Source organism: Callithrix jacchus, chromosome 8 (genome assembly GCF_049354715.1).
Source record: "Callithrix jacchus isolate 240 chromosome 8, calJac240_pri, whole genome shotgun sequence".
Classification (NCBI taxonomy): Eukaryota; Metazoa; Chordata; class Mammalia; order Primates; family Cebidae; genus Callithrix; species Callithrix jacchus.
Window position 1 is genome coordinate 15,973,671 of NC_133509.1, and position 27,114 is coordinate 16,000,784.

General features: G+C 48.0%; 1 protein-coding gene and 1 long non-coding RNA gene across 6 annotated transcripts in view; one reads left to right on the forward strand and one right to left on the reverse strand.

Annotated features, from left to right (window-relative positions):
• Positions 1-27,114, reverse strand: part of ANP32A (acidic nuclear phosphoprotein 32 family member A) — a 118,910-nt gene that overhangs the window by 17,886 nt on the left and 73,910 nt on the right. The window contains exons 1-2 of one of the 5 annotated variants that reach the window (XM_078333503.1): positions 18,382-18,569; positions 10,864-10,942 (exon numbers count right to left, since the gene is read on the reverse strand). The exons of 1 other annotated variant lie outside the window; for it this stretch is intronic. In XM_078333503.1, the coding sequence (XP_078189629.1) occupies positions 10,864-10,866 (3 nt within the window). In that variant the 5' untranslated portion in view covers positions 10,867-10,942; positions 18,382-18,569. Of the gene's footprint in view, positions 1-10,863; positions 10,943-18,381; positions 18,570-18,704; positions 20,488-21,691; positions 21,890-27,114 lie in introns of those variants that run through there. 3 more of the 5 variants (XM_002753274.7, XM_035259036.3, XM_054239404.2) reach the window with 3 other exon arrangements.
• LOC118144804 (uncharacterized) overlaps positions 19,230-27,114 on the forward strand; it is a 41,578-nt gene continuing 33,693 nt past the window's right edge. Inside the window, exon 1 of the long non-coding RNA XR_013520782.1 lies at positions 19,230-19,328. This is a non-coding gene — a long non-coding RNA (uncharacterized LOC118144804). The remainder of the gene's footprint in view (positions 19,329-27,114) is intronic.

Genomic DNA, 27,114 nt, shown 5'->3' on the forward strand with positions numbered 1-27,114 from the left:
GATCAAGTCCAAATCCAGAGGAGGATTCCCAGGCCCCCGCCCATCCGTGCTCGCTGGAAAAACTCTGTGCTTCCTCCCACCTCACCCCTCTGCTAGCCTCCCTGATGTGCAGCAAAAATAATGACACCACTTGGTGTTGCGTGTTACGGTTTACAAAGTGCTTCCCTCATAGACAAGGAAATTTACCCTCTTCTGTCCCTTCCAGGCAAACTGCTCCGGGACCCTGAAAGCTGCTGCAGGCCGATCATCTCTCTCCGGCAACACAGCCTTGCTAAGGTCCGAGGTCTCGGTGTCGCCCTAGTACCCTCCCCAGAGGGGCTGGCTTTCAGTAAATGCTTGCTGAATGGCCAAACAGAGTAGGGGAGGGGTTGCAGTGTGGGGGGGCAATGGCTCTGGAGAATCATCGAGATTATAGAAGGCGGCTAACCCTTTATTCGCTTCCTGAGACAAAGCTCCCACCAAAACTACTCTTAGGCAAATCAACTGTTCAGCTAACAGATATGGTTAATTCTGGCTGCTGAAATCAGATTGGGAGATTTAAGCCCAGCTTGGCTGGGACTGCTTGTGGACTGCGGGCGGTGTCTGCAAAGGAAATCCCACTGGAGTCTTCAGGGAGCAGCTGAGTTTCTGCCTTGGAGTCTGCTGTGGACCCCCGAGTAGAGGAGCTATTAGCAAAACGGAAGTTAATTCAGAGATACAGGAGTTGGCAATTCAATGCTTCTGCCTATTCCAGCCCCCAGCCTAACCCATGTAAGAAACCGTGCCAATCAGACTCAGAGGCCGAGACATGTCCCACAGCCGTGGTGTGAGCATCTGCTCCACTTCCAGGAAGCTTTTAGAAAATGTTTCAAAGAACCAAAGGACCCCATCGATGCCACTTTTGGGGAACCACTGTATCTAATCCAACTTCCCTAGCAATTGACAAAGCTGGGTGGAAACAAACTCTGTGACTCACCCAAGGCTACACAGTTACCCCATCGCAGAATCAAAGCTTAGGCCATTCTCTCAAGACCCCAAACTTAGGGCCCACACCCCCAAAGTCACAGGCCTCTCCATCCTCCTTGGAGCAAAAGGAAAGAAAGGCAGAAAATAGAATCAGCTGTTAGGAAGAGCCCAGGCCTGAGCTCAGCCCCTGCTCTCCCCCTCCCAGCCTCCACACACCCAGGCAGGGCTGCAAGTGCAGAAGAGGCAGGGAAAGCTAAATGGTCTCACAGACAAAACCTCGACCTTGGCCTCCTTCCCTGCCACCTCTACCGAAAATGACAGCCGCATCAGCAATGACAGAAACAGAGCAAACGCCGCCTCGGCACTGAAGCCCTTGTGTCCAAACACCAATGGGAAACCGCTGATTTGGGCAGAAATGGCAACCAGTCATGCAGAAGAACCTAAGGCTGGGGCTGAAAGTTTTTTCTATCCAAGGCCACAAAACAAATTAGCCCAGGGCTACACATAAGAAACAACTTAACATCATTTTTTTTTTCTCCCTTAGACAAGTGTGAAACATGCAAATCTGTAAATTACACATTTATGGCAAAAATATTAGTGATGGAAGTGCAAGATAGGCTAGCGGTATATGTTAGCTCCATATTTCCAACTGGAAGGAGCATTAATAAAAGCAATGGAATGAATGGAATAGGCTAGCAGTATATGTTAGCTCCATATTTCCAACTGGAAGGAGCATTAATAAAAGCAATGGAATGAAGGAGAGCGAGGAAGCTATGGGGAAGTGATGCACTACATGAAGGCAGGGGTGAGGGAAGAGACACAGAGACACAAAGAGGGAAGAAAGGAGTGACAGGTTTTGCAGGTATTGCTGAACTTATAGATTTCCCTTCTCTTCACCTGGGTTTGGTGACAGAACTTCACCTACACTTGCTGTTTCTTTAAAAAGAGTACAGGCTGAGTTCATCACAAGTCTATGGCTGCTTTAATCTCGGAATGCTAAAAAACAAAAACAAACCCCAAACCAAAAAACTGTGACAAGTCAGGGAGGGTCCAGATGACTGAAGACGATGTAAAAAGGAACTTGATCTTAGTCTTCATCAGAGGCTCATGAAGGAGGCCTCTACCGTGGCAGCCAGCACAGATGGGCTGCGCTGACAGAAACACGTGGGATGGACTAGGGTTCCTTGTCAAGGTCCCAAACACTCTGCACTGACAAAACCAGACCTCAACTTCCAAAATTTGAAGAACAAACTTGAGGAAGGCAACCAGGATAGGAAGGCATCTGAAACCTGGGATACCAGAACAATTGAAGGAACTAGTGATGTTTAGGCTTGAGGGTGGGGGAAGACCATGATCGCTATCTCTCTCCACTTATTTGAAGGAGTGTCATGTACATTTATTGTGTTTTCCAGTGGTTCAAGAACTAAGATAAGAGTGCAGGAATCATAAAGAGGCAGCTTTCTCCCAGTGTACTTTGTAAGAGGGCCTCTACAACATGATGGCTGTCTCACGAAATGGGCTGCTCTGAAATTTCGGGAGCTTCCTGTCCCTATATGAATCAGAAGGTTTCTAAGTGATGCTCTGCAAAGAGCTTCATGCATGAACAGTGCTGGATGCTTATTAGATGAATTAATAATACTGTACGATAAAGCCCTGCAAAGAGAGCCCTGAGTCCTTTCCCTTCTTAAAATGCTATGATTTGATTCCTTCGTCTTTAAACAAGCATTATCTGCTTTAGGGCGCAGACCTGATACAGTCATTCAGCAATCCGTACAGAGTATTTACTACATGCCATGCTAGGTACCAGGCTAGGCACTGGAGATACTGAGGTGAACAAAACCAGGTGCCTGTCTCATGGGTGTATTCTAGCAGGGGAACCAAATAACAAACCAATAAATGCATATACATGTACATAATGTGTATGAATGTGGCAAAGAAAAAAAAAGGGACAGACAAGCAACAGTGACAAGGGACACTACTTTAGAAAGGGTAACCAGGAAGGTCTATCCAAAGTGAGCTTTCAGCAGAGACGTAAGGCCAAGTGGACAACTGGGAAGGGCCTTCCAGAAAGAAAGAAGGAACAGCCAGGGCAAAGACCCTGAGTGCAAGCTTGGCCCTACTGGGGAACAGCTAGGAAGCCAGGTGGGTACAAGAGAGCTTGTGGAAGGGAAGGAAAGGAGGTGGCTGCATGAGACTGGGGTGGAGAGAAGGCTGCTATAGGTTAGACACACCTTCACCCACATGGGACATGCCACATTCAACTGGTGGTGGGATAGTAGGTTTCACAAACCATGCAAGACAGAACATCTGGACCACTGGAAAAGGAGTTAAGACCTGAGATCTGGCCATAAGACTAATATTTCCCTTGCTCTGCCTTAAAAGAAGAGAAGCTTTAATCAGGCCTGTACTTGCCCCACATTTCCAGGTAGAAATGGGCCTAATCTACGTCCCTGGAAATCTCCTATGGGAGAATGTTTTGATTGCGATGGTTTGGACACAGGAGAAGCAGTCGGAAAATCTGGTTTGATTCCAGGCTTTACCACTTACAAACTGTGTTGCTTTGGGCAAGACTTACACTGAGACTCAGTTTCTTCACCTGTAAAATGGGAAGAAACCCTACCAATCCCACATGTCTCCATGAAACCCAATGAGATCGTGGGTAAGCCAGGCTGTTCTAGAGGTTACTAGGATGAATTTTATCCTTGAGCATGTTTCTTACTCAAGACTCTGCACCCCAGAAAGCAGAAATGAGGTATTATGCAACTGATTCCCTCACACTGCCTTGCACTTAGCTTCAGAGCTGAAAAGCATCAAAAATAACCCGGAAAATGTTCCGTCATTTTCCCCCTTCCTATTAAATTGTAGCGCTTTGCCAGAATGCTCCAGAACAGTCTCTCCTTCTGTGATCCTTCACTTTGGAGGAAGAACCAACTGAGTCACATCAGAGGCATGAGCTCAGAGGATAAACTCTGAGGAATGGGGACAGGAACAAGGCCCGACACCTCTGAGGAAGGCTCCCTGCTCTCTGTGCCCCCTAACCTTTTGCAAACATCCTGAGAGGGCCAGGCCAGGCCGCCAATGGAAGGACTGAAGATTACCCTTGCACAAGGTCAGGTGCAGATAACCCTGGGACAAGGCCAGGATCTCCTGGAAAAGTTCATGAAAGCCTCAGAACTACAATATTCACAACATTCCACTTCAGACTAAGGAGTCTTGATCTGGGCCAACTGCTTCACTATACAGATAGGGAGACTAACACCCAGGTCAGCAGAATCTCTGGTTCAAGGTCACCTCTTTTTTTTTTCTTTCCTTTTTAATTGTTTGACTAACACATTCATACTCACAGTTTTAAAACCAAAAGTATAAGAAGATAGTTAACTCTCCCTCCCTTTCCATCTTATGCTCTGTCTGCCCAGTCAACTTTATCACCTGCTAAGCATCTCTCTAGAATGTTTCCACACATATAAGCAAATTCAGAATCTTATTTCTTCTCCCTTTTACTAAAAATATAGCATAGTATACTAATCATTGCCTTGCCTTTTTCTTCATGGAGTTTGTTAATAGAGAACATAAATACCTTCTTCGTTTCTTATTTGCAACTACATAGTGTGCCATCATTTTTCTTAACCAGCCCCTTATTGATGAGGATCTGGGTTGCTTCCAACCTTTTGTGGTAATCAATAATTTTGCAATATCAAAAGCTTGGGTATGTCAGTTTGCATTCACCCAGCTTATTGGTAAGAGCTGGAATCAGATCTCATTTCTGACCTACAGGGTGGCAATCACAGAGCTTCAGAGTCCTATTATTTATTTTTTTGAGATGGAGTTTTGTTCTTGTTGCCCAGGCTGGAGTGGTGCAGTGGTGTGATAGCTCACTGCAACTTCCACCTCCCAGGTTCAAGCGATTCTCCTGCCCCAGCCTCCCGAGTAGGTGGGATTACATCGTGCCCGGCTAATTTTTTTACATTTTAGTAGAGACAGGGTTTCACCACATTGGTCAGGCTGGTCTCGAACTCCTGACCTCAGGTGATCCACCCACCTCAGCCTCCCAAAGTGCTGGGATTACAGGCATGAGCCACTGTGCCTGGCCCAGAGTCCTATTATCTAATGGGCTTATCACTGTCATTTTATGTGGACAAGTTACTTAACCTCCATTCATTCAATAAGTGCTCCTCAGAACCTACTAAATGCCAGAACCTACTAAATGCTGGGGGTACAATGATAAAGGTGTCTTTGACTTCTGCTCCCAAAGTGTCCAGTCTCAGAGGGACAAACAGAAAGGACCATTACAACACACAAGGGCCACTCAGTGTGCCCTGGCAGCCATCTGACCTTTCTAGGCCAATCTCTCTGTCTGGAAATGGGTGGTGAAACCTACACCTGAGGGGTGTTTTAAAAGGTCGAAAAGATAATACTTGCCAAGTACCTAGAGCAAGCAAGGAGCACACAAAGCTGGTGGTAGATACTCAATAAGGGGTCTTCGTGAGGGCAGCAGCAGCCAGGTATTCCAGGCAAAGGCACAACACTGCCATGCCTGTCCCACCATATGCAATTCTTTTTTTAGAGGAGTCTGGAATACACTGCTACTTATTTTTTAAAGTAGCACCTAAGCCCCTAATTATGTCTTAGCCTACTTTTATTGGAAAACCTTTTGCCTTTCTTCCACCTTCCAGACACTTAGGCATCTCTGAGGCACCTGGGTATGCTTCTCACCTGCGTGCCCAACCCTGATGTTTGATGGACTGTCAGAGCCACAGGGAAAACCCAGACACCTTTCTTTTTCTTTTTTTTTTTTTTGAGGTGGAGTTTCGCTGTTGTTACCCAGGCTGGAGTGCAATGGCACGATCTCAGCTCACTGCAACCTCCGCCTCCTGGGTTCAAGCAATTCTCCTGCCTCAGCCTCCCGAGTAGCTGGGACTACAGGCACATACCACCATGCTCAGCTAATTTTTGTATTTTTAGTAGAGACGGGGTTTCATCTTGTTGACCAGGATAGTCTCAATCTCTTGACCTCGTGATCCACCCGCCTCGGCCTCCCAAAGTTCTGGGATTATAAGCGTGAGCCACTGCGCCCAGCCCCTAGACACATTTCTTAAGACCCTGGCACAGAAAGGCACATGGAAAGTTGCTTTTACTAGGATATCTCTGAGAGTATAAAATCATTTAAATAGAAAAAAAAAAATGAGGACAAAAATCATTAAACCTCACATATATTGTTTGCTTTTATGTGCTCAATTTCACAATAAAATGTTTTTAAAAATCAGAACTTTTGGCAGAATCTGTTTTGCTTTCCCAGGAAAATAAATGCAGCATATTTTGTAACAGAGAAGAGAAAGGAAAGGAAAGTCAAGAGTCTAGGGTATGTCCATATTATCAACAAAGTCACTGGGAGAAGGCAAGGGGTCGAAGCTAAGATTCCAGGTTAGATGACCTGGCTTTTTACCCAAGCACGGCTCCTAAGTACTACCTGACCTTGGGTTAGTTACTTAACCTTTCTGAGCCTGGGTTCCTTCATTGGCAGAGTGGGCATAATACCATTTATCCAGCAGCATTTCTATAGAGACTAAAGAAGAATAAATATGGTGTCTGGCATAATGGTATCAACAAACAGTTAAACAAAACACATTTTAAAAAAGACATATTACCTTTTCTCACTATTTAGTACAAAGATGAAAATCTAGTGTCTTCCTTTTAGAAGCTCCAAGAAAAACATTAGGCATGAAATTATCCAGCTCTAACAATCCTGGGAAACTGTTTTCCTAACGGGCTAATTAATAAAGTCTTACTTCACCCAGAAGCTCCTTTCAAATTGATGTAGGATGCCTGCTTCTAGATGAAACTATTGGCCAATTATGGCTCTGCTGGTCCTCGGGAGAGGTGAGGTTAAGTCATTTGAGTGCTCAAATGCCACCTCCTCAGAGAGGGCTTCCTGGACCACCCATCTCTTTTAACACAGCTTTATGGATCTTCATGGCATTCATCACACCAGCAGCCATACCTTTGTTTGATAGTTTACTACTGACTGTCTCCCCAGTTTTGTACCGCCAGCTACTGTCACTGTCTGAAGCCCTACAAGAGCAGCATAGGTGATGCGTCTGTCTGTCTAGTTCCTAGAACAGAACCCAGTACAGAGTGGGCATTCATCAACGTGTGTGGAATGAATGAACGAATGAGTCAGCCAAGCCAAGGATCAACCAGAAAGACGGCACCTTCTTCTGCAGTCTAGGCACTTCTGGGTAAGCCACATAACCCCTCCACAGTATTGTGTATTTGCAGAAACCACCCCCGTAACTCTGGTTAACATCCGACAGCAGTGGCCAAGTGCTGCTCACCATCGGGGACATCTGTAGCCGTAATAAGCCTCGTGGGGCTAACAAGCCATTTGCACAATACAAGTCTTGTTTATGGTACAGTGGGCGCCTCTCAGACCAAGATCCACATCTTGCTGGAGTCTATGGCCACTGGTCAATCTCAGAGGCACATTCTCACTCCCACATCAACTTTGTCACTCCTGTTCATGACCACACTGGCCACTGGAACTGAAGGAAGGTTCCTGAGTGCCTACACATGCCTACTTCCTGCCCTGAACGATGTACCCTTTTGGCTTTAAGAGGGCAGCCAGCCTACCCCAAAGAGCAACCTGGAGGGCCCTCCTCAAGGAGAAGCTTTCCCAGACTCAGACCACACCTAAATGCACAGACACACTAGTACTTTTAACCGAGATACAGAAAGGCATGTCTGCAACAGTCATAAACTAGACAAGGGCTAGAAAGAACAGAACTGCTCATTACGGCTTCAGGCCAACCTCTGTGGATAGGCTTCATCAGGCCTACCAGAGACAGCTGGAAAGCTTCACAAAGTACATGCCTGCCCAGTCTTCAAAGGCCACAACCAGGGTACACCCAAATCTTCATGGGGAAGGGGGGACGTGCAGAAGTGGAAGGAATGCCCGGGTGGCTGTGAAGGCCAGTTCCTGGCCCTCCATATGGAACAGGCCCCTGTGCCAGAACAGACAGGCTATTCCCACTGGCAGCCAAGCAGAAGGCTACAGAACCACATCTGCCATCATCACAGAGCCTTCCTATGTCCCCAGCAGCAGGAGAGTCACACTGGGCTCTGTACACCCTCAATGCTGCCCTCTGGTAGGGGGTATGTACATATAAAGGAGCACTGACCAGAGAGGAAGGCACAGATGCACACCTAAGTGAGTGCTACTGGCTGAGAGGCGAACACTGCTGCGTGCCCTGGAAGTCCCCAGGACTTTTAACTTTATGTCACCCGGGTGGACACAATTTACTTCCTTTCTTCCAGTTGAGTTGAGGAGGGCTTCCCAGAAAAGGGGACCTCTCAGGAGCTGTGTGAATGAAAGATAAAGGACTGGGAGAGGCTGGCCCAGAGTTCTGCAGCCAGAGGGGAGTTTAGAGGCAAAGAAGGCTAGGGTTGCAGAACAACTGATACAGAAAAGGTGAGCCAGGGCAAAAGCCACCACCCCAGAAGAGGCCCAAGGGCAGGGGATGCCTGCAGCTTGGCTGGTATCCCTCTAGCCCCACTTCCACACAAAAAAAACTGGGGGCAGTCTCTCTTTTCGCCAGAGCCTCCCTGCCCCTCCCCTCTGCTTCAACAGCTCCAGGCAAGGCCTCCTCCTGGGGCAGGCTGAGACAGCTCTTCTCAGACTTGCTCCCACCCAAGCAAGCAGCTTCTGGAGAGGGGCTGGCTCAACCCCACCCCCACCCCTGTCCAAACAGCTCATTCAAGCCCTGACGGGTAGAATTCAACCTTCAGGGTCCGTCTACCTGGCATAAACCATATTTCTTTCAGTCCTAACAAGTCCTAGGAAGCAGGTATTACTGTATTCACCATTTCACAGATGTGGCAACTGAGGCTCAGTGAGGTGACCTGCTAACATCTTCAGGCTCAGCAGTCCTCAAGCACTGCCCACTGTACCTGACGCCTGGGCTCCTGCCCTCTGACAAAAGATCACAGACTCTCAAGAGCTGGACATGAAGGATGGGCCGAGCCCAGTCTTGGTCAGTAAGGCCCACTGGACACTCCCAGGAGCAGCATCCAGAGATACATGTAATGACAAATTCCAAGTGTGATGAGCAGAACGTGGTTGTATGAACATCCCTGTGGTGGCGGGGATGTTGGGGACAGGTCAAGGAGCAGATAGACGCCTATAGCCCAGCAGATTCAATCCTGCATCCTTCTTTCCTATTTCCTGCTTTCTCTGCTTCATTTTCCTCTAGTTTCCACTTAGTTACTTCTTCCTACCTGCTGCGAAGCTCTGCACCCTGCTCCATGGGGTGGTTCCCAACTGTGCTTTAGAGTCCCCTTTAGAGCTTTCTAAAAATACACAGACTGGGGCACCACCCTCGGAGACTGATTCAGTTGAGGCAGAGCCTGGGTATTGCTTCAGATGCTCCCCTGGCAGTTCTGATGCACAGCTGGGGTTGAAATCTGCTTTCCCAACCACACACCTTCTTTCCTGTAGTATATGCGCTATGCTCCATCACCCCAGCTCCACCATAGGAACCAGACACCACCATCTCTATAACCACTCTCTTCTCCCCTACCCAGTCCAGGAGGCCAGGACTGGATTCAAGAACTTAAATTTGCTACAAAAATACTTACATAGCATTTATACAACTCCTTGCCTCATTCTGGATGCTGGGCACACAGGCCGTGTCAGTGGACTCCCTTCAGCCTCCTTTCAGTTACACCATTTAGGCCTGCCCGTGAAGCAAATGGCTAAGGTGAGACAGTTGGTTACATCAAGTGGAGATGAGCCCTCCTCCAGATGCATGGTCCCTGAAGAAATCTGCAAGTAATTCTCTAAATTTAGAATGACAGGCCCATGCCTCTACTCTATCACCCCCTGCCCATACATAGTTCTCACAAATTCTACAGAGGGCAGCAGAATCCAGAAACCCAAGACTGGGCACTGCTGGCTGCAGAGTCCCAGCACAACTTCACTGGAGTCTCAGCACAGAAACTCTGCAGGCCTCTCTCTTTCAAGCTTCACTGTGCACCTCTGTCTCTGCCCATCCAGCCCACGAACCTTGCCTCTTACTTGTTCCCGGCTTCAAGATAAGTAGGAGAAAGCCAACCTCCCACCCACCCTGAGTCTATGGCTGATGGAATCTTTATTGTAGCTACTTCTCGGCTTCTCAGGACATGGGCAGAGAGAACTCGGGGTTTACCTCTGTGGGACCCCAGGTGTGACTGACAGGACTTTGGTGGATCTGTCCACACAGCCTAAACAGGAGCACCAAGCTGACACACAGCAGTGGAGCCTCGATTCACCAAGGATCTCGGGCAAGCTAGCCTATTAAAGGGGGATTGTGAATGTCCCCCACCCCTACTCATCACACACTGGGGCTGGAGAGATCTTAACAAGCACATAGTGTCTGAGAAGGTATGAGCATTTATTTTACAGAGTGAACTTTACTAACTGAATTCAAAATAAAAGAAACAATTAATTAGAACAGTAATCATGTGGACTGCCCAAGACAATCCACTGGGACGTGAGAATTTCAGGACTTTTTAGACTTTTAAACATATCCCTTTGAATTTATATTTTTGGTATTATATTTTGTAACATATATTTATAGGCAGTGTGTGTGAATAATCCATAACTGCTAGATAGACATACTGGGACTCAGGTTCAAACTGTTTACAGATAAACGGTGTGATAATCAGAAAAATGTGATGACTAGTGAGCTGAGAAGTATGCATCACCCACCCAGAGGCCAAACGAATCAGAAACTCACACCAGCGGGGATGGGGGTGCGGGCGCGAATGTGTGCACTTCCTTTCGGTGGCTTCATGCTTGGTGTACCACCCAGTAGATGAAGAAAGTGACAAGAAAATGTAAGTACTGCAGATCCCTCACTCTATCAGGACTCCTAGAATGCTTACCATATGCCAGGCAGCGTGGAGCTCTGAGGACCACAGCGGTGAGCAAAAGCAAGTCCCTCAAATTGTGCAGTGCACCCAACTAGGAAAGGGAACAGAGATGCTAATTAAATACTCCTAATCCCAGAATACATAGTTACAAACTGAAATGCTCTAAGGGAAAAGTTCTGTAAGAGTTTTCTGGCGAAAGAACTAGATCTAGACTTTAGGGAGGACGATGGAGATGGTAAAGATGGCTAGATGCTAAGTATATATGGTGGCCATCACAGTGTGGTACAGGTTTGCAGGAATGAGAGGCAGCCAGGGGCCCAAGCAGAGCGGGTGGGGCAAGGGAACGGATCACAGGAAGAGGCCAGCAGTGGCAAGACCATGCTGTACCTTATTGGTTTTACTAAAGATTTGGGACTTTATCCTAGGAACAATGGTGAATTTTAAGTATGGAGTGACATTGATAATATCATTTTAGTTGAAGGTCATTGCATGGCTTCAAGAGGACTAGCCTATGTACAGGGAGATCAGTGGTAAGCAACGGAACACGTTTTAAACAGACAGGGCTTGTGATGGTGATGGATGGAAAGAGGATCATGAAAGTGTGTGTGTGGGCAATGGGGGCAAGGGACAGAGGACACGTGTTCCCTTTGGATTTAAGAGCAGGGCACTGTTGGAGCACCCAGGTGGAGACATCAGATGGGTGTTGAGCTTACCCAAGAGGTAAACATCAAATCTCAGGGAGCAGCACATAGTTCCTGCAGCTGTCAGTGAGGGAGGACGAAATTCCATGGGGAGAGAATACAGGATAAGAAGGCCCAGTGCCCAGGCTTAACTGAGTCAGTACTTCATGAGGACACAGGAGAGCAAGAGGACACCAAAGACTGTGGAGTGCTTAGAGCTATAGGAGATAAACCAGAGGAGGGCAGAGCCAAGGGGTAATATCTTTCATAAAGGTCAAGAATGCTGAATCCCGGCCGGATGTGACGGCGCATGCCTGTAATCCCGGTGCTTTGGGAGGCTGAGGCACATGGATCACTTGAGTCAGGAGTTCAAGACCAATCTAGCCAACATGGTAAAAGCACGTCTCTACTAGAAATACAAAAATTGGCTGGGCATGGTGGCAGGTGCCTGTAATCCAAGCTACTCGGGAGGCTGAGGCACGAGACTCGCCTGAACCCAGGAGGTGGAGGTTGCAGTGAGCTGAGATCATGCTACTGCACTCCAGCCTAGGTGACAGAGCAAGATTCTGCCTGGGGGAAAAAAAAAAAAAAAAAAAAAGAATGCTGAATCCTGCCACTGACATCATGCAAGAGAAGAAATGAAGGCTGTTGGGATACTTGGCACTATTTAGGAAGCAAACCAGACTTCACAGGGTGGAGTAAGAGAAGTGACAGAATGGAAAAGATAGACAATTCAGAAAGCTTAGGGAGAAGAGTGGAATAGGCAGTAACACAGCCCAACACAGGATCAATTAAGGGTATCTTTGTTTGCTTTAAGATGAGAGAAGCATCCCTAGTTGGCGAATCCAAAGGACAGAAGGAACAAGGGAACTGAGGCAGGAGTGGACAACACAAGAGAAACGCTGAACTGGGAGGGAGTAAGGCCGGTTTGGCCTCACACCTGCTTAGGAAACCAAGAGGTTTCCATTTTCTGTGAGGAGGACATCCTGGCTGAGAGGGAATGGGTGGAGGCCTGAAATAGTTGCTGAGGGCAGTAAGAAAAAAGAATTACCCAGGAGAGGGATGAGTCGGTTACTCGCAATAGAAACTACCTCGAGTCCAATGTCAGGACTGGAGTGAATTGCTAGTCGGAAAAAAATAACCTCTGCTAAGTTTGAATCTCTAGCTTCTAAAACCTCTTTTTCCATTGAAAGAAAGGTTACTTTTGTGTGTAATGTGTCTGCGAATAATGTAAGTTGTTTTTTTCTTTTGGAGATGCTTATTCCCAGGCTGGAGTGCAATGGCACAATCTTGGTTCACTGCAACTTCTGTCTCCTGGGTTTAAGGGATTCTCCTGCCTCAGCCTAAGTTGCTGGGATTACAGGCACCTGCCACCACACCTAGTTAATTTTTTTTTTTTTTTGTATTTTTAGTAGAGATGAAGTTTCGTCATGTTGGCCAGGCTGGTCTCAAACTCCTGGCCTCAGGTGATCCGCCGTTTTGGTGTGAGCCACCACACCCGGCCCTAAGTTGTTGTTGTTTTAATTAAGTGAATGGCAGTTACAGTATTCTAGCCATGGTGTTCCAATGGCAACAATAGCTAACATTTTTCGAGAATTTACTGTGTGCCAGTGTGGTGGGCACTATTACGACCTCATTTTGCAGAGACAAAAAGGGAAGGTGCCCTGAGAGGGGCGTGCCCAAGTGCCACAGTTGGAAGTGGGGAAGCAGGACACACCTCAGGCAGTCTATGTGGGGGAAACCAGGTGTGCTCTCCTCTCTCCACAATCTTCCCTGACCCAGCACTCAAAGTGTGCAATGCACTGAAGGATGGTTCCTGAGTGACAAGATGTGGAGAAGGAGCTGGGGGAACATGGCTGCTGGGTGGGCAGGGGGGGCACTGGCAGCAGGAACTTTGGAAGATTCTCATCTGGGTAAGAGCCCAGGATAATGAGTCCTCATGCCGAGAGAAAGTTTGGGGGAAGAGGAGCAAGATACAAGGAGAGCAGCTAGAGAAGATGGAGTGGGCTGATTTGAAACAGAAGTCATGACTGACTCTCAGTGGAGAGGTCTCACTAAGTTACCAAGGGCATCCTCTCATTCCCCCCGAGCAAACCACAAGTATTGAGTATGAAGGAACCTTAATATCCATCTTTTAATGTCTTTCAAACATTAACAAGTAATGAAACTAATTTGTAGGTCCAAATTAGTAGGTCCAAACTGGCCATTAAAAAGGACAGTTTCTTTTTTAATGAATGGAAGTATTTTATGTGTAGTAAGGGAGGAGCACGCTGCGGTTTTTCACAGAGCACAGGAATGCGTGGACATACTGGCTAGTGGTGTAAAACATTATTTCTTACCATCAGGATCAGAAAGTTTGAAAGCCACTGATCTCATTCAACACTCCCATTTTAGGATGGAGAAAACAGAGGCCCCATGAAGCCAAACAACTTGTCCAACTTAGTTAACAGCAAAGCTGAGGATGGCATCCAAGTCTTTAATAGTTCTCTGGTAATTTCCTCACCAAACCAGAATCTCCAAATGTAAATACCTCTGGGAAAAACAGTGCTGACTTTAATCCACATTAGAGTAAATCATAGTGGAGTAGTAAGTAAGCCAATCTTTTAGATCTGCTGCCTGGAGCAAGTTTTGGTAAAGGAAACAGTAGCTGAATGAATTCAGGGGGCAGCTGTGGAGCTAAAACAAAATAAATCTGAGGAAAAGCAGGGGATTGCAGGGTGTGGCCCAGCAGGCCCAGGACAGGGCTTATGTGGTAGAAAAAGGCATTTTTATCTTCTTTGGAGTCTGTGTATCATCCGAACTAGTTCTGGACAAGGAGGCTGCTTCCATGTCTGAGAAGGTGGCTCAGGGCCATGGTGCTTTGCTCATCTAGTTTCAACAAATTTTATTAAATGAGAAATTCTGAATAACAGATGCCTTCACAAATCTCCATCCCTGCCAGACTCCATCTCTTTAATGAAAACATCATTGTTGTGTATTTATCATTTGTTGTATAATTACATTTTTCTCTTTGAGACAGAGTCTCCAGGCTGGAGTGCAATGGTGCGATCTCAGCTCACTGCAGCCTCTGACTCTGAGTTCAAATGATCCTCCGGCCTCAGCCTCCTGAGTAGCTGGGATTACAGGCATGTGCCACCACGCACAGCCAATTTTGTATTTTTAGTAGAGTCGGGGTTTCACCACTAAAAATCAGGCTGGTCTGGAACTCCTGACCTCAGGTGATCCGCCCATCTCAGTCTCCCAAAGTGCTGGGAATAGAGGTGTGAGTCACTGTGCCTGGCCACATAATTATATTTCAAAGCAATAGAAGATTCAGAGTCAAGTCCATGTTTCCCTATCTACTTGAAGGCAGTGATGCTGGGGGACTGGGAGAGGGTAGTTCCTAGGAGACTAGAGAACTAGCTAGAGCAAGGGACACAGTGCCAAAACAGGGAGGAGAGATCCAGGTGGCAAACATCTGTAAAGGAAGGCCTCTCTGGACACCAGAGCTATGAACCTCCTCTTAAACCAAGTTAGAATTCAGGCCAGACAATTGGGCCACGGCCCAATCACCAAGATCTCTGCTCCTTTCCTTAGTGACTGCACCAAGATAGAGAAGGCATGAGATGTCTGAAGAGTATCCTATACAATTTCCACGAAGTTCTTTATTTCAATGTGCATGAGATGTCTGAAGAGCATCCTACACAATTTCCATGAAGTTCTTTATTTCAATGTTATGTAATTAATTTGGACTCAAGCTCTGGGATGGCCAGCTCCCAAAGTTCAATCAGGTGTCTTTGCAAAGGTATTGAAGAAAGGGGCCAGGCGCAGTGGCTCACACCTGTAATCCCAGCGCTTTGGGGATTCTGAGACCAGCTGGGGCAACATGGCAAAACCACATCTCTACAAAAAGTATTAAATAAATAAATAAATAAATAAGGAAACAAGCCTCATACTGCTACAGGAAAGGGGGAAAAAAAAACAACAAAGAAAAGGATGGCCAACTGTGCAAGTCTAGAGTAAGTCACCTTGAGAGGCTGGTGGTGCACCATCTGCACGAGAGAAGGAACTGGAACTGTGATTTGCTGTCCTAACACAGCTGCCGTTATGGCCACTAGGATTTGTCCCCTTGAATTTATCTTCTCCTCCCCTTGACCTGGCCAATTGTATAACCATTCCTTCCATTCATTAGCTCAGGTGTAAGAGGCTCGAGGGAAAAATAGTGTTCTGAAACTCAAAGCCACTATGCTGCTGGTTCATTCCCCAGGAAACACAGACGGTGGAAATGCAGCAGCCAAAACTAGAAATTCCAGGATTGTCTGTCGCTTTCAAAGATCTGGGCCCTGAGAAGCTGATGTCAGCCACTGGGTGCACCGCTGCCTCACCTTTGGTTTGAGCCTCAGAGCTCTAACTGTTGCAATCCAGAGCTCCTTCCCACTATCTCTGAGATGACATCTAGAACTTAAGAGTAGCCATTTAACTACAAGATCCACAGAAGGCTTTGACATGTTGTGAGTACACAAGAAGAATTTCAATTGGCTATTCTCTAGATGATAAGTGCATCTTGATACTAAACCGATAACAAGGATAATTTCTCTTCCTATGGAGGTTCCTGGGTTGAGGCTGATTTCCACTAGGCACCAATTACTTAAAGGGCACACCAGAAATAAAAGGCCTTAAAAAGACCTGAGAGTACTACCCAAATATATGGCTTGCCATTTGCTTAAACAAAGCAAAACACCAGATCCCAGAGGGCCCACTCTCCAATCTACTGAGCCACCTTTTCAGCACAACTTTTCTGCAAAGGGGGCAGATAGCAGACTTTATCCAGGGACAAAATTGAGAACACTACATTTCATAACAAGAGAAAAATCTAACACATTTCCACAATTTCTTTATTGATAAAAGTCAAGAATATATTGAGTACAATTTTTTTCTTTTGTAATGAGATCTGCTAACGAGACAAGTGGAATTCTTATTTTTGGGGGAATAACATTTCATGTCATTGGGATTCAAAGTCAGAGTTCCAGAGCAGCAAACTGACTGCCATGTTTACATGTACAAATAATTCTCGTACAAACAGAAGCAGAGAGCTCAGTTACAGTTTGGTGATCGCTGTGGTACTCCTGTGACCAGGGGTGGAGCCCAGGAATCTGCATTTTACATGCCCCTAGTTATGGGCCACGTTTGGGATCCAATGGACTATCCAATCCTTGAAGTCTCTGTCCACCAAAGAGGCCTGTGGTTTTACAGTGTGAGAACCCAGCTCTGCCACCTACCAGTTGCTTAACCTCTCCAAAATCAGATGATTCATCCTCACAACAGGGATGGCATTGCACTGCTTGGCCTACCCTGAAAGAGTTGCTGGGATGATTAACTGAGATGATCCAATGAGGTGTCATGAGTATACTATGTCCCAGACATAAAGACAGGCCAATTATGTTGAGTTTTTTGGCTGCAGATGCAGACTGCCTGAGCAGCTCCTGCTCATCTTCTCCTTACCTAAAATGTGTCCCCCAGCACCTGAAAGGCCGATCCACTTCAACCTAACCAACGGTGATGTGCAAACTCAGTGCATGGCTTCCCCCATAAAATGATAATCCAGAGCCCCTGGTTCGGAACCTCCTGGCCTTCTAATATCTTCAACCAGGATGCTTGCTATCCACTCTTCATTTCAGTATCTTCAATAATAGGAAACTCTTTCTCTTTCTCAGGTGGCACCACTCCAAAGCTGGAGAAGAAAAAGCTCTTCCTTACAGCATCTTAAGGAAAAAGGGTGCTGCTTCAAAGGAGGCAGTACAGAGGTTGAGTATATAAGACTGGCTGAGTTTGAATCTTGGTTCTGCCACTCACTGGTCACATGATAACTGTATGCCTCAATTTCCATATGCACAATGATGATAATTCCTACCTCATAGAGCTGATGTGGGACTAAATTAGTTGATATGTGTAATCCACTTAGAAACGTGCCAGACACAGCCTGGTTGCTATGTAAGCATTAGCTAATATTGTTATCATCCTAAACCACGAAGGAGCTCAAAGTAATGGATGGAAGCACCCTGATATGTCTCGGAGACTAACACTGTCACAAAGACAGCATCTACTGAGGGCCATATCAAGCCAGTTTTGTCATCATTCACTATTAGATTATCCCATTTTACAGGTAAATAAACCAAGCTTCAAAAAGGTAGGTTAGGTTCACCAGCCCAAGGTCGCAAGGGCAGGCAAACGTATGCCACTTCCTTGTGGCAGGGAGAATTCAAACCCAGGTCTGTGTGGTTCCTAAGCCCATCATCTTCACCAAAGAGCCCCCAGACTCGAAACTACTATCAGCAGCAGAACTCAACTGACCATGACGATATGGGAACTCAGGCTCAATTTTCTGCCTGCGAGTTCCTGGTTGGCTTGCATGAATTGGAGTTAATATCATGCTACTTGAACCCAATTAGGCAGTAAGTCAGCCTGGAAAACATCATGCGATGTATTCCAAAGGTCAAAGGAAAAGCTGGCTTCCAAGGCAGCCTCTGGCGGACACTGCCATGCAAGTTATTCTCTGCACAGATACCAGAGTTCAGCTCGTGAGGTGCTTAACCAGCACCTATATCGGCTTTTTAAAAGTCCCAGAGACGCCAGCATCGGAGCACCCGACGCGACGAATTGCCTAGCTACAGAGTCAACAGCCAGAGAAAGGCGGTTTACTTTTTTCAAAAGCAAACCTTCATCCCTCTCTTTCGGTTTAGGATCTCATTACTATTGTAGCTGCCTCCCCGCAGGCAAAAATAAAAGAGGGAAGGAGCAGGTTAAGACCAAGTGGGTTCCCCTAGCCGGCAGGGCTCTACAACATCCACCTGAAACACGGAGCGCGACCTACCTTCTGGGAGAGCCCAGCCCGGGAGGGCGTTTCCCCAACGCATCGACAACTCTTCCCTCCCGGGGAAGAGGCTGCTGTCCTTGGCTTCAGTCAGGGCCACTAGAGTCGCGCCCACGACACCCCTCACCCCCGCCAAAAGAACCTCATATTTAATGTTCCCCTCACTCTATCACTTCCGCCGAAAAAGCAAACACCAGAGCGATCCGTGCGTCCTTAAGGCCACATTTAACTACGTCTCAACGCCTGCAGGAGGAACGGCGAAACCCCGGAGAGGAGGGCGGGGGAGGCAGGGAGCGCGCGGTGAGGGGGGGGGGGGCACTTGCACAGAGGATCGTCGTCCTCCCGGCGCCGCTGCAGCCGTGACGCTCCAGCATAGCCTCAGGCCGTTGGCTCAGGGCGGAAACCCCCACCGGGGCTCAGAGCATAACTGGGGGACCCCAAAGCCAGCTCCCCCTGCCACCTTCACGCGGGAAACCGTCGGGGCGATGGCGCAAGACTTCGCTCCCCCCGCCCCCCACAGCGACAACAGCTACGGTGACAAAATGGCAGCCCGGCGCCCGGCAGTCGTGCCACAGGCGCGCAGGGCCCTAGCGGCCGCTCCCGCCCCCCAGTAACGCCTCGCCGCCCTTCGGGCTCAGCCCCGGGTGGACCTAGCCGTTAAAAACAAAAACAAAAACAAAAAACAAACAAAACATCTGGAGCTCGAAACCAGCCCGGGAAGCCGCGGGGCCCCCTCCGCGCGTACTGCACCCCCGCTGCCCGCCCGCCTGCGCCCCGCGCCCAGCGCAGCATGGAGCCCGGAGCCCGCATTCCGAGCCCCGCGCCCCGCGCCGGGGAGGAGGGGCGGGGCGTGCGGCGCGAGCCCCGGGAAACATGGCTGCTCGTCCTATTTCGGCGTCTCGGCATGGCCACCAGCTCCCGGAGCCCAGTTGGGAGAGGTGCCGAAGGTGGGTGTGCGGGGGACCCGGGGGCAGCGCGGCAGGGAGGGGCGGAGGGGGTGCGCTCCGGGAGCCATTTGTTTTAAGAACGTTTTAAAAAAAATACAGTTCCTCCTCCCCCACCCCTTTTGTCCCTCTTTCGCTAGCTCTCTCCCCCTCCCCCCCCCCATGTGCAGAAAGTGCCCCCTCCTCCGCCACCCGCGCCCCACCCCGCCTCCAGGCAGGGGGCCGGCGTGTGGGCCGCGAGGCTGGGAGGTGAGGGGGCGAAGCGTGAGAAATCGCTCCCAGTTCGGCGCGCTGCGCTCCCCTCCCCAATGCACACACACTCGGGGAAGTTTAAAGAGCCGGTTCGACCCGCTTTCCGGATCGCTCCCAGGGGACCCGCGGCGTAGGTCAGGTTCGCCAGGCCAGCCGCGCCCCCACACCCACCCGCCGCGACCCCGGCCCTGCGCTCGGCGCCCTTCCCCCTCCGCACAGGGGGCTTCCGGAAAGTACGCGGGAAGACCGCGGCCCCCTCCCCCATCACCACACCCAGCCCCCAAACGCGAGGCGCCGGGTCCCGGTCGGGACCAAAGCTGCCGGAGAGAGGCAAACCGCCGGCAAATTGTGCGCGGAAACTCCGGCCTCCTCCGGCGGCGCCCCCTCCCCTCCTGCGGCCGCCCCCTCCCCGCCCTGCGCGCCATAAGGCACTCGCACGTCTCCAGTCCACAGCTGCGTTAAGGCGGGAGGGGGGAGACAAAAAGGATCTTGTTTTCAAAAGTCTCACTCAGGTCTGGGGGAGGAACTAGGGAAAAGAGGAAGCGAGGCCTGCCTTCGCCGGGATTTGGGTTTAACGGGCTGGAGGGGCCACAGGCCAGGGCACGGAGCTGCCCAAACTCCCAACTCCGTGGAGCCCGGGCCGCTGAGGCTAGGGGCGTCCTCCCGCCAGCGCGTCCCCGGTCTCCGCGAGGGGCCAAGAGGGGAGTCGGTCGGGGTCTCCGCCCTGGAGCCGCCAACTCGCCGAAAACACTCAGGTTCGAAAGCGAGAGTGAGGCAGAAATAAAAGCCAGCGTTCGAGTCACCCACCCTCACCTTCCCCCTCCTCGGGGGTGGGCTTTCGCTCGAGCCTAGCATTCCCACCCGTGTAAGTTTCCTCCGGCCGTGCTCCCGCCGCTGCCCAATCAATAACGGCGGCTAGCGGGCAAACTCTCGTCCTAGAGCTGCGTGTTTGCCATGCCCGCATAAACGTGGACCCAGCCTGTACCCACCACGGGCGCCAGCTCCGGGCAGCTCGCGTCCTGACAAAGTTTCCCGTGCCCATTTATTAAGCAGGCGCCGAATGGCTGCCGACGAGCCCAGCCCTGAGAAAGACGGGCCGGGGGTTCGAGCTGGGGGGCACCAGGGCCCAAAGGCTGGCATCTCGGGGAGGCCGGAAGGAGCTGGAGCGAGAGGGGACCGGGACGTAGCCTTTGGGCAACTTGCACCAGCGATCGCTGGAGGCTGGGAGGCGCGGGGATTATCTGTGCCTTAGCACGTTCGAAAATCCCTCCCCCTCCTTCTAATTTATCCTCCCTTCGGAAGGAAAGGAAGAAACATCAGCATCTGGCCCGAAGGTGGGGTGGAAAGAGTGAGGGAGAAAGAGGAGGAGAGGAAGGGAGGCAGAGAAAGGGAGGGAGGGAGAGAAAGGGCGCGTTCACGAACACTACAAAGTTACAAATATGGCTCCCCCGTCTCTCGCCTCATCACTGCAAAGAAATGAAGACGCACTTTAAACTCCGGCCATTCCCAACTCCGCTGCAGCCCCCTCCCCACGCGCTCTCCCCGGGGGCCTCGGCCCACATTTATCAGAAACTAAACCGGACTCGCAAAGCCCCAAACTTATTGTGTGTGCGAGCGAGCGAGAGAAAGGGAGGGGGGAGGCGCGGGAGGGGGGCGGAAGGGGGGGATACATTTATAAAATGTAAAACCCCCTTTTTTTGTTGTTAAATCCAGGAGGCAGCCCCTCTCCTCCTCCTCCCTCGTTAATCTTCCCCCCAGACGGAGTCACGGGAGCAGCGATCTCCGAGGGTGATTTCGCCTCATTCTCTCCGACCCAAACGCGTGCGCCCGCCGGCCCCCGATGGGTGCACACTCGCACGCACACTCTCGCACCCACACTCGCACACGCGGGAGCACACGCACAGGTAGTCACACACCAAGGGCAGCGGTGGCGGCAGCCGGAACATGCTCGGATGGCATTGCAACCCCCCAGCCTTGCCATTCGCCTGCAGTCCGACCCCCAAACCCACACCTCCCAGGCGCCCCCCATCAAAAAAAGTGCCTCCCCCCAGCGCGCACACACACACACAAAGTAGGAGAATGGACCGACAGAGATATTTTTGGCAAATGCTCACATCAGAGGGCGTCCTGTTCCGCAGCTCTAAATGAATCCGTCTGCCCATCTCCATCTCTCGCGCTCTCTCTCTGCAGAGGCTCCCGCGCCGGCGGATTTCAATCAATAAACCCCGAACCCACGGCCGCGCGTTTTAGGACTTTGAAGGCTCAACCAGCTCCGCTCGGTTCTCGAGCCCCCAGCACCCGCGGCGCACACTAACCTGATCGCCGTGGAGGCGGGATCTGCGGCCTCGCGGGCGAGCGGCAGCAGCTAGAGCCAATCGCCACCGAGGGTCTCCGGGCAACAGCCAATGGCAGCCGCGGCGGGGGGGGAAGGGACCAATGGGCGGGCTGCGCAGCCGGCCAGGGAGGCTCGGCCATTTGGTTGTGGTGCCGGAGACGGACCCCTTTAGATTTCGGGGCGGCTGAGGAGCGCGGCGGCTGCTCTGTGGCTGAGTGAGGGGGGTGGGCGGAATGGCGGGGGAAGGGAAGGTGACTGTGCCTCGAGGGCCAAGGCGCCCGGCCTCGCCAGCCCGCCGCCGCCTCAGCGTTCGGCCGGGGGCGGGGCCGCAGGTGCGTTCTACGAGGGGGAGGGGCGCGGCCGGAGGGATCGGGTCGGGGTCCCCGCCCGGCTTAGGGCTTCGCGGGGCGGCGCGACCGGGTTGCGGAAGGAGGCGGGAGGCCTGAGGTCCGGGGGGCCGCGGGCTGCCCTGCGGGAGGGCGGATGAAAGGCCTGGAAGGAGGGGAGGGGTCAGGGTGCAGTGCGGGGAGGGGCTCGTCGTGTCCCGGGTCCCGCGGGTAGCGCTGGGGAGCGTGGCTGCCCCAGCCACCCTCGCCGCGGCCGCCCTGCCCGCGCGCCCCTTCCCTCCGGCCTCGTCCGGGTCAGGTGGCCGCCATCGCCACCCTCGAATGCATAAGTCAATAAAAGCAAGATGCTTCCACTTTTGGATGACTTACCGCGCGGTCGCGACCCTTGCTACGAAGAGGCTTTTCAGTTTGCTGTCATGTAAGGTCAGCTTGGAAGACGGGATCACCAGGAGACACCCAAGATCTTGTTTAGGCAATAAATGAATGAAGATCATGGATTAAGATCTGTTGCTGGATATATAGAATATTAAAAGGTGTAAAAGGAGGGTGCTCATAACTCCTGGTTTTCTGGACCAAACATAATTTATGGGCTTTATAGACCTAGTGAAAGAGAACGGCGCAGAGTTTATTCTAATCGTCCACCTGAGTCATTTGGTTCTATTCGGGTTGCCAAGGAGGCTCTAACTGGAGCACTTTGTCCAGGTTTTTCGGCGTGCTTGCCTTGGGTATTTTTGAATCACACTAAGTTTTAAGAGACCTTAAAGCCCTGATGCCCACTGCGTTACCGACTTGTGGCAGTAAGTTGGCTGCCTGTAGCTGTTAATAAACCACGAGGATTGTCGTCAACAAGGACAGATACATCCTGATTTTACCTTTCCACACGACTGTATTTTAGTGTCTGTTTCTACATGTCTCCACTCATCCCCACACACCTCAAGGTAGTTTTCTCTTTCTGGATACATGGTGTTTATTTTTCAGGAACATGAGTTCAAAGGGGGAAATAAGTATGTATGTTGCAAAGTTTAAAATAATGTTACGTAGTACCAATACAGTTCCATTATTAGACGTATAAAGTTGAGGAAATAAGAAGTGACAGTGTAAATAAAACACATATAGAATGGTTACACTGGGGAAGAAGCTGTAGTAACTTAAATATTGCAACCTGATGGATCGCAAGCTTAAAGCCCTGGAACTAGGGATTTGACTTTTCAGATAAAGTGATAAATGAAATTTGAATTCTGATGTTTACTCTGAGTAGATGGGAAATGCAACATAAAAGTTAAAAGTCATCGTTTTATTTCATCTGGGTGTAAATCATAATTTATTTAAATTGTTGACTTAGTGGTCATCCTTAGATTTTGTTAATCTTATTGAAGCCTGTTTGTACAGTTGGAATTTATCCTTTTTTGAGTTTCATTGACTTCTTTGTAATACATGAGGCTCCCCAAGTTACCTATTAAGGCCATTGAGTCAGTTGTTATTTCTGGATATGGTATTTAAGGTTGTATTCAGACAGAGCTCTTATCAAAACAGGTAAATATAGTGTGTATGATCTATGTAACAGGATTCCCTAAGTTTGTGCTCTCTTGGATGGTGAGTGTTCATCTTCAATTTAAAAGTTTAACCACGGTTAAGACTACGCTGCTAGCAATGCGATATGAGACAGTGTCTTTCCAGAGGAGTAATCCCTTAAAAACCAACCAATCAAATGCAGAGAATGCCCCATCCAGCTCTGCTAAATAGAAGCAAATAGCTCACTTCATTGTACAAATAGCTCACTCTACTGAAGAGGAAGACTCAGAAGCTAACCCCTCCCCCATTAAAGAGAAAGTACAGAACAAATTAAAATTAGAACTGAAAAAATCATGACCTGGTTACAAAATACATTAAACGTGATAGTTGATTTTAGAAGCATCTTACTTTTGTACATTTTGATTACTTTTGTATTAATATTAGAAAATTGAAAGAGGATTCACTGTATGTCAGTCATTACAAAAGCTGAAATATCCAAAAGTATATGTGTGACCAATTAAATACTTTCTGCTTTCCTTACATACTTGAAATAAATTTTCTTTTGCTTTTACAAATCTATTTGTAAGAAAGTTTTTATATGATTTTGCTTTTTTATTTAAAAGAAAAAAGGAATATAGCTCAGCCAAAGCTGAGCCATTTGCCCCACACAGTATTAAAAAAAAAACACTGCTCTTACAATCTTATTTTACGAAGTTGTTTTTAAAATTACATTTCATTGTATATTATAGTAGTAAATCAGTGCTCTAAGTGGCACTGCATTTCAGAAAATATAAAAAGAAGTCCCATATCAAGGAATCCTGGCTGAATTTTGAAACAGTGGGAACAGGTGAACGTTCCTAACTACTGAGTAATTCTACAATAGGAATTAGGTTATGAAAGATGTAGAGTCTCTAACCTCTGGAACTAGGTTTGATTCACACTGAGAAAAATAAATGAGATACAATTCAAAGTCTGACCCGCTGGAGAGAGAGATGGTCAAGGAAGGAAAGATCTTCCTGCCTCCCAGAATATCTTCCATCCAGAACCATTTCAAATACATGAGCAACCTATTTTGTTCTCAAAGATATATGAGCAATGAGTATCCTTGGGCTCTTTTGAAATGTGTAAGAGAGTACTGTTTTACAAATAACCATATAGTTACTATTGCCATTTTATTGGGTTGGTGCAAAAGTAACTCTTAAAAAAAAAAAAAAAAAAAAAGTAAAAAACCGCAATTACTTTTGCACCAGTAGCTCATTTGCCCTTGTTTAGGCTCTAAAGATACAGACCCTTTGATTAGCATCCTTTTTATGAGTCGAGCTAATATACTTTTTGTTATTCAGCTTCAATCACATACTCTGGCAGGTGGCCATAGTACTGTGTCACCTACATCATGGTTCTGCTGCTTGGACCCCAAAGATAATGATACGGAAGAACTCCAGCTTAATTATCTTCTCTTTCCTTTGTATATATAAAGAGTTTTTAGGAATGTAGATTGTCCTTTTGAAATCTGTGGTAACAAATGTGAAGACTACTACATTTTTATTTGAATAGCAAAATAATATTGAAGCCTGGGATCTAAAGAGTTAAATATTCCTTATTTTCTTTTGCTTAATAATGTATTGGATGATTTAGGAAAAAAAAAACTTTTTAATGATGGAATAGTTACCTTATCAATGGGTTGGTCATGGAGAAAAAGTACTGTTTGGTGAAAACAGGCATGTTTGTGACTTTTAAAATGACATTAATAAGCCAGGCATAGTGATGTGCCCCAGTATGTACAGCTACTTGGGAGGCTGAAGTGAAAGGATCTCTTGAGCCCAGGAGTTCAAGGACAGCTCAGACAGCATAGCAAGATCTGTTTCTCTAAAAACAAAAACAAAATAATAAAAATCTTAAAAACAGCTTAAAGATGGTTGGTTTCTTTTGAAAAGGAAAAAAAAAAAATTGCCCTGGTGCTGTGGCTCATGCCTGTAATCCCAGCACTTTGGGAGGCCTCAGGCAGATTGCTTGAACTCAGAAGTTTGAGACCAGCCTGGGCAACCTGGTGAAATCCCATCTCTACCGAAAATGCAAAAAAAAAAAAAAATTAGCCTGGCATGTTGGCATGCACCTGTGGTCCCAGGTACTCCAGAGGCGGAGGTGGGAGGATCACCTGAGCCTGGGAGGTGAAGGTTGCAGTGAGCCTGCAAGAGATCATGCCTCTGTACTCCAGCCTGGGTGACAGAGCCAGACCTCCTCTTGAAGAAAAAAGAAAAAAAGGCTGGGTGCGGTGGCTCACGACTGTAATCCCAGCACTTTGGGAGGCCAAGATGGGTGGATCACCTGAGGTCAGGAGTTTGAGACCAGCCTGGTCAACATGGTGAAACCTCATCTCTACTAAAAAAAAAAAAAAAAATTTGTTGGGCGTGGTGACAGTAATCCCAGCTACTCAGGAGGCCAAGGCAGAATTACTTGAACCCGGGAGACAGATGTTGCAGTGAGCTGAGATCACATCATTGCACACCATCAGGCCTGGGTGATGAATGAAATTCCGTCTCAAATAAATAAAAATAAAATCACTTTCACACTTGTTTGGAAATCTCTAGAAATTTTGTGGATCGGTTTCTTAAATATATTTATTAAAGGCAGTTTTGAAGTAGTAATAAGGGAAGTTTGTTTACTGTCCATCAGGAAGAAAACCAGAGCAGTAAGCTCTTACTTTTAGTATTAAGATGCGGCTATGAAGGAATAAAAAAATGCCTGCCTTAAAGAGAAATAATGGAATGAGGAGCAATTGTGGTCGAAAAAATAGAAATACAATTAATTTAGAGTCTACTAATTTGTTTTAATCCATCTGGAGTTGAAGTTTACTTCTATGACAAATACTAAAATCTATTAAGATATGAGGTAGAGATCAGACTTTTTAAGAACTTTTAATATTTTTACTATTTGCAAAGACATAACTTCCGTATACATAGTAAAATTATGTATACAATAATTAAGTCCTCTTAGATTCTGTGCTTTGTAATGACAATTATTTATACCTCTAAGTAACAATCTATTTGTAAAAAAAAGTTGTGTACAACACCTCTTGAATTAGAGATCAATTTAATGCATTCTGAGAAATTAGTAAATTTTTTAACATAATTGAAATATTGGGTCTTTTCAGGTGAGTATATGAATACCCTAAACTTTCTTTAGAAGTTCTGGATCCAAGCAACTTTAATATAAAAACCTTGAATTCATTTGTACATGACAAAATGAGATAGCCATGATAGGTGTTGGAGGACTTTTACCCAGTGGAGGAACACGTTTTACTCTGTTGGATTTTTTTTTCTTTCTTTTTGAGACGGTCTCACTG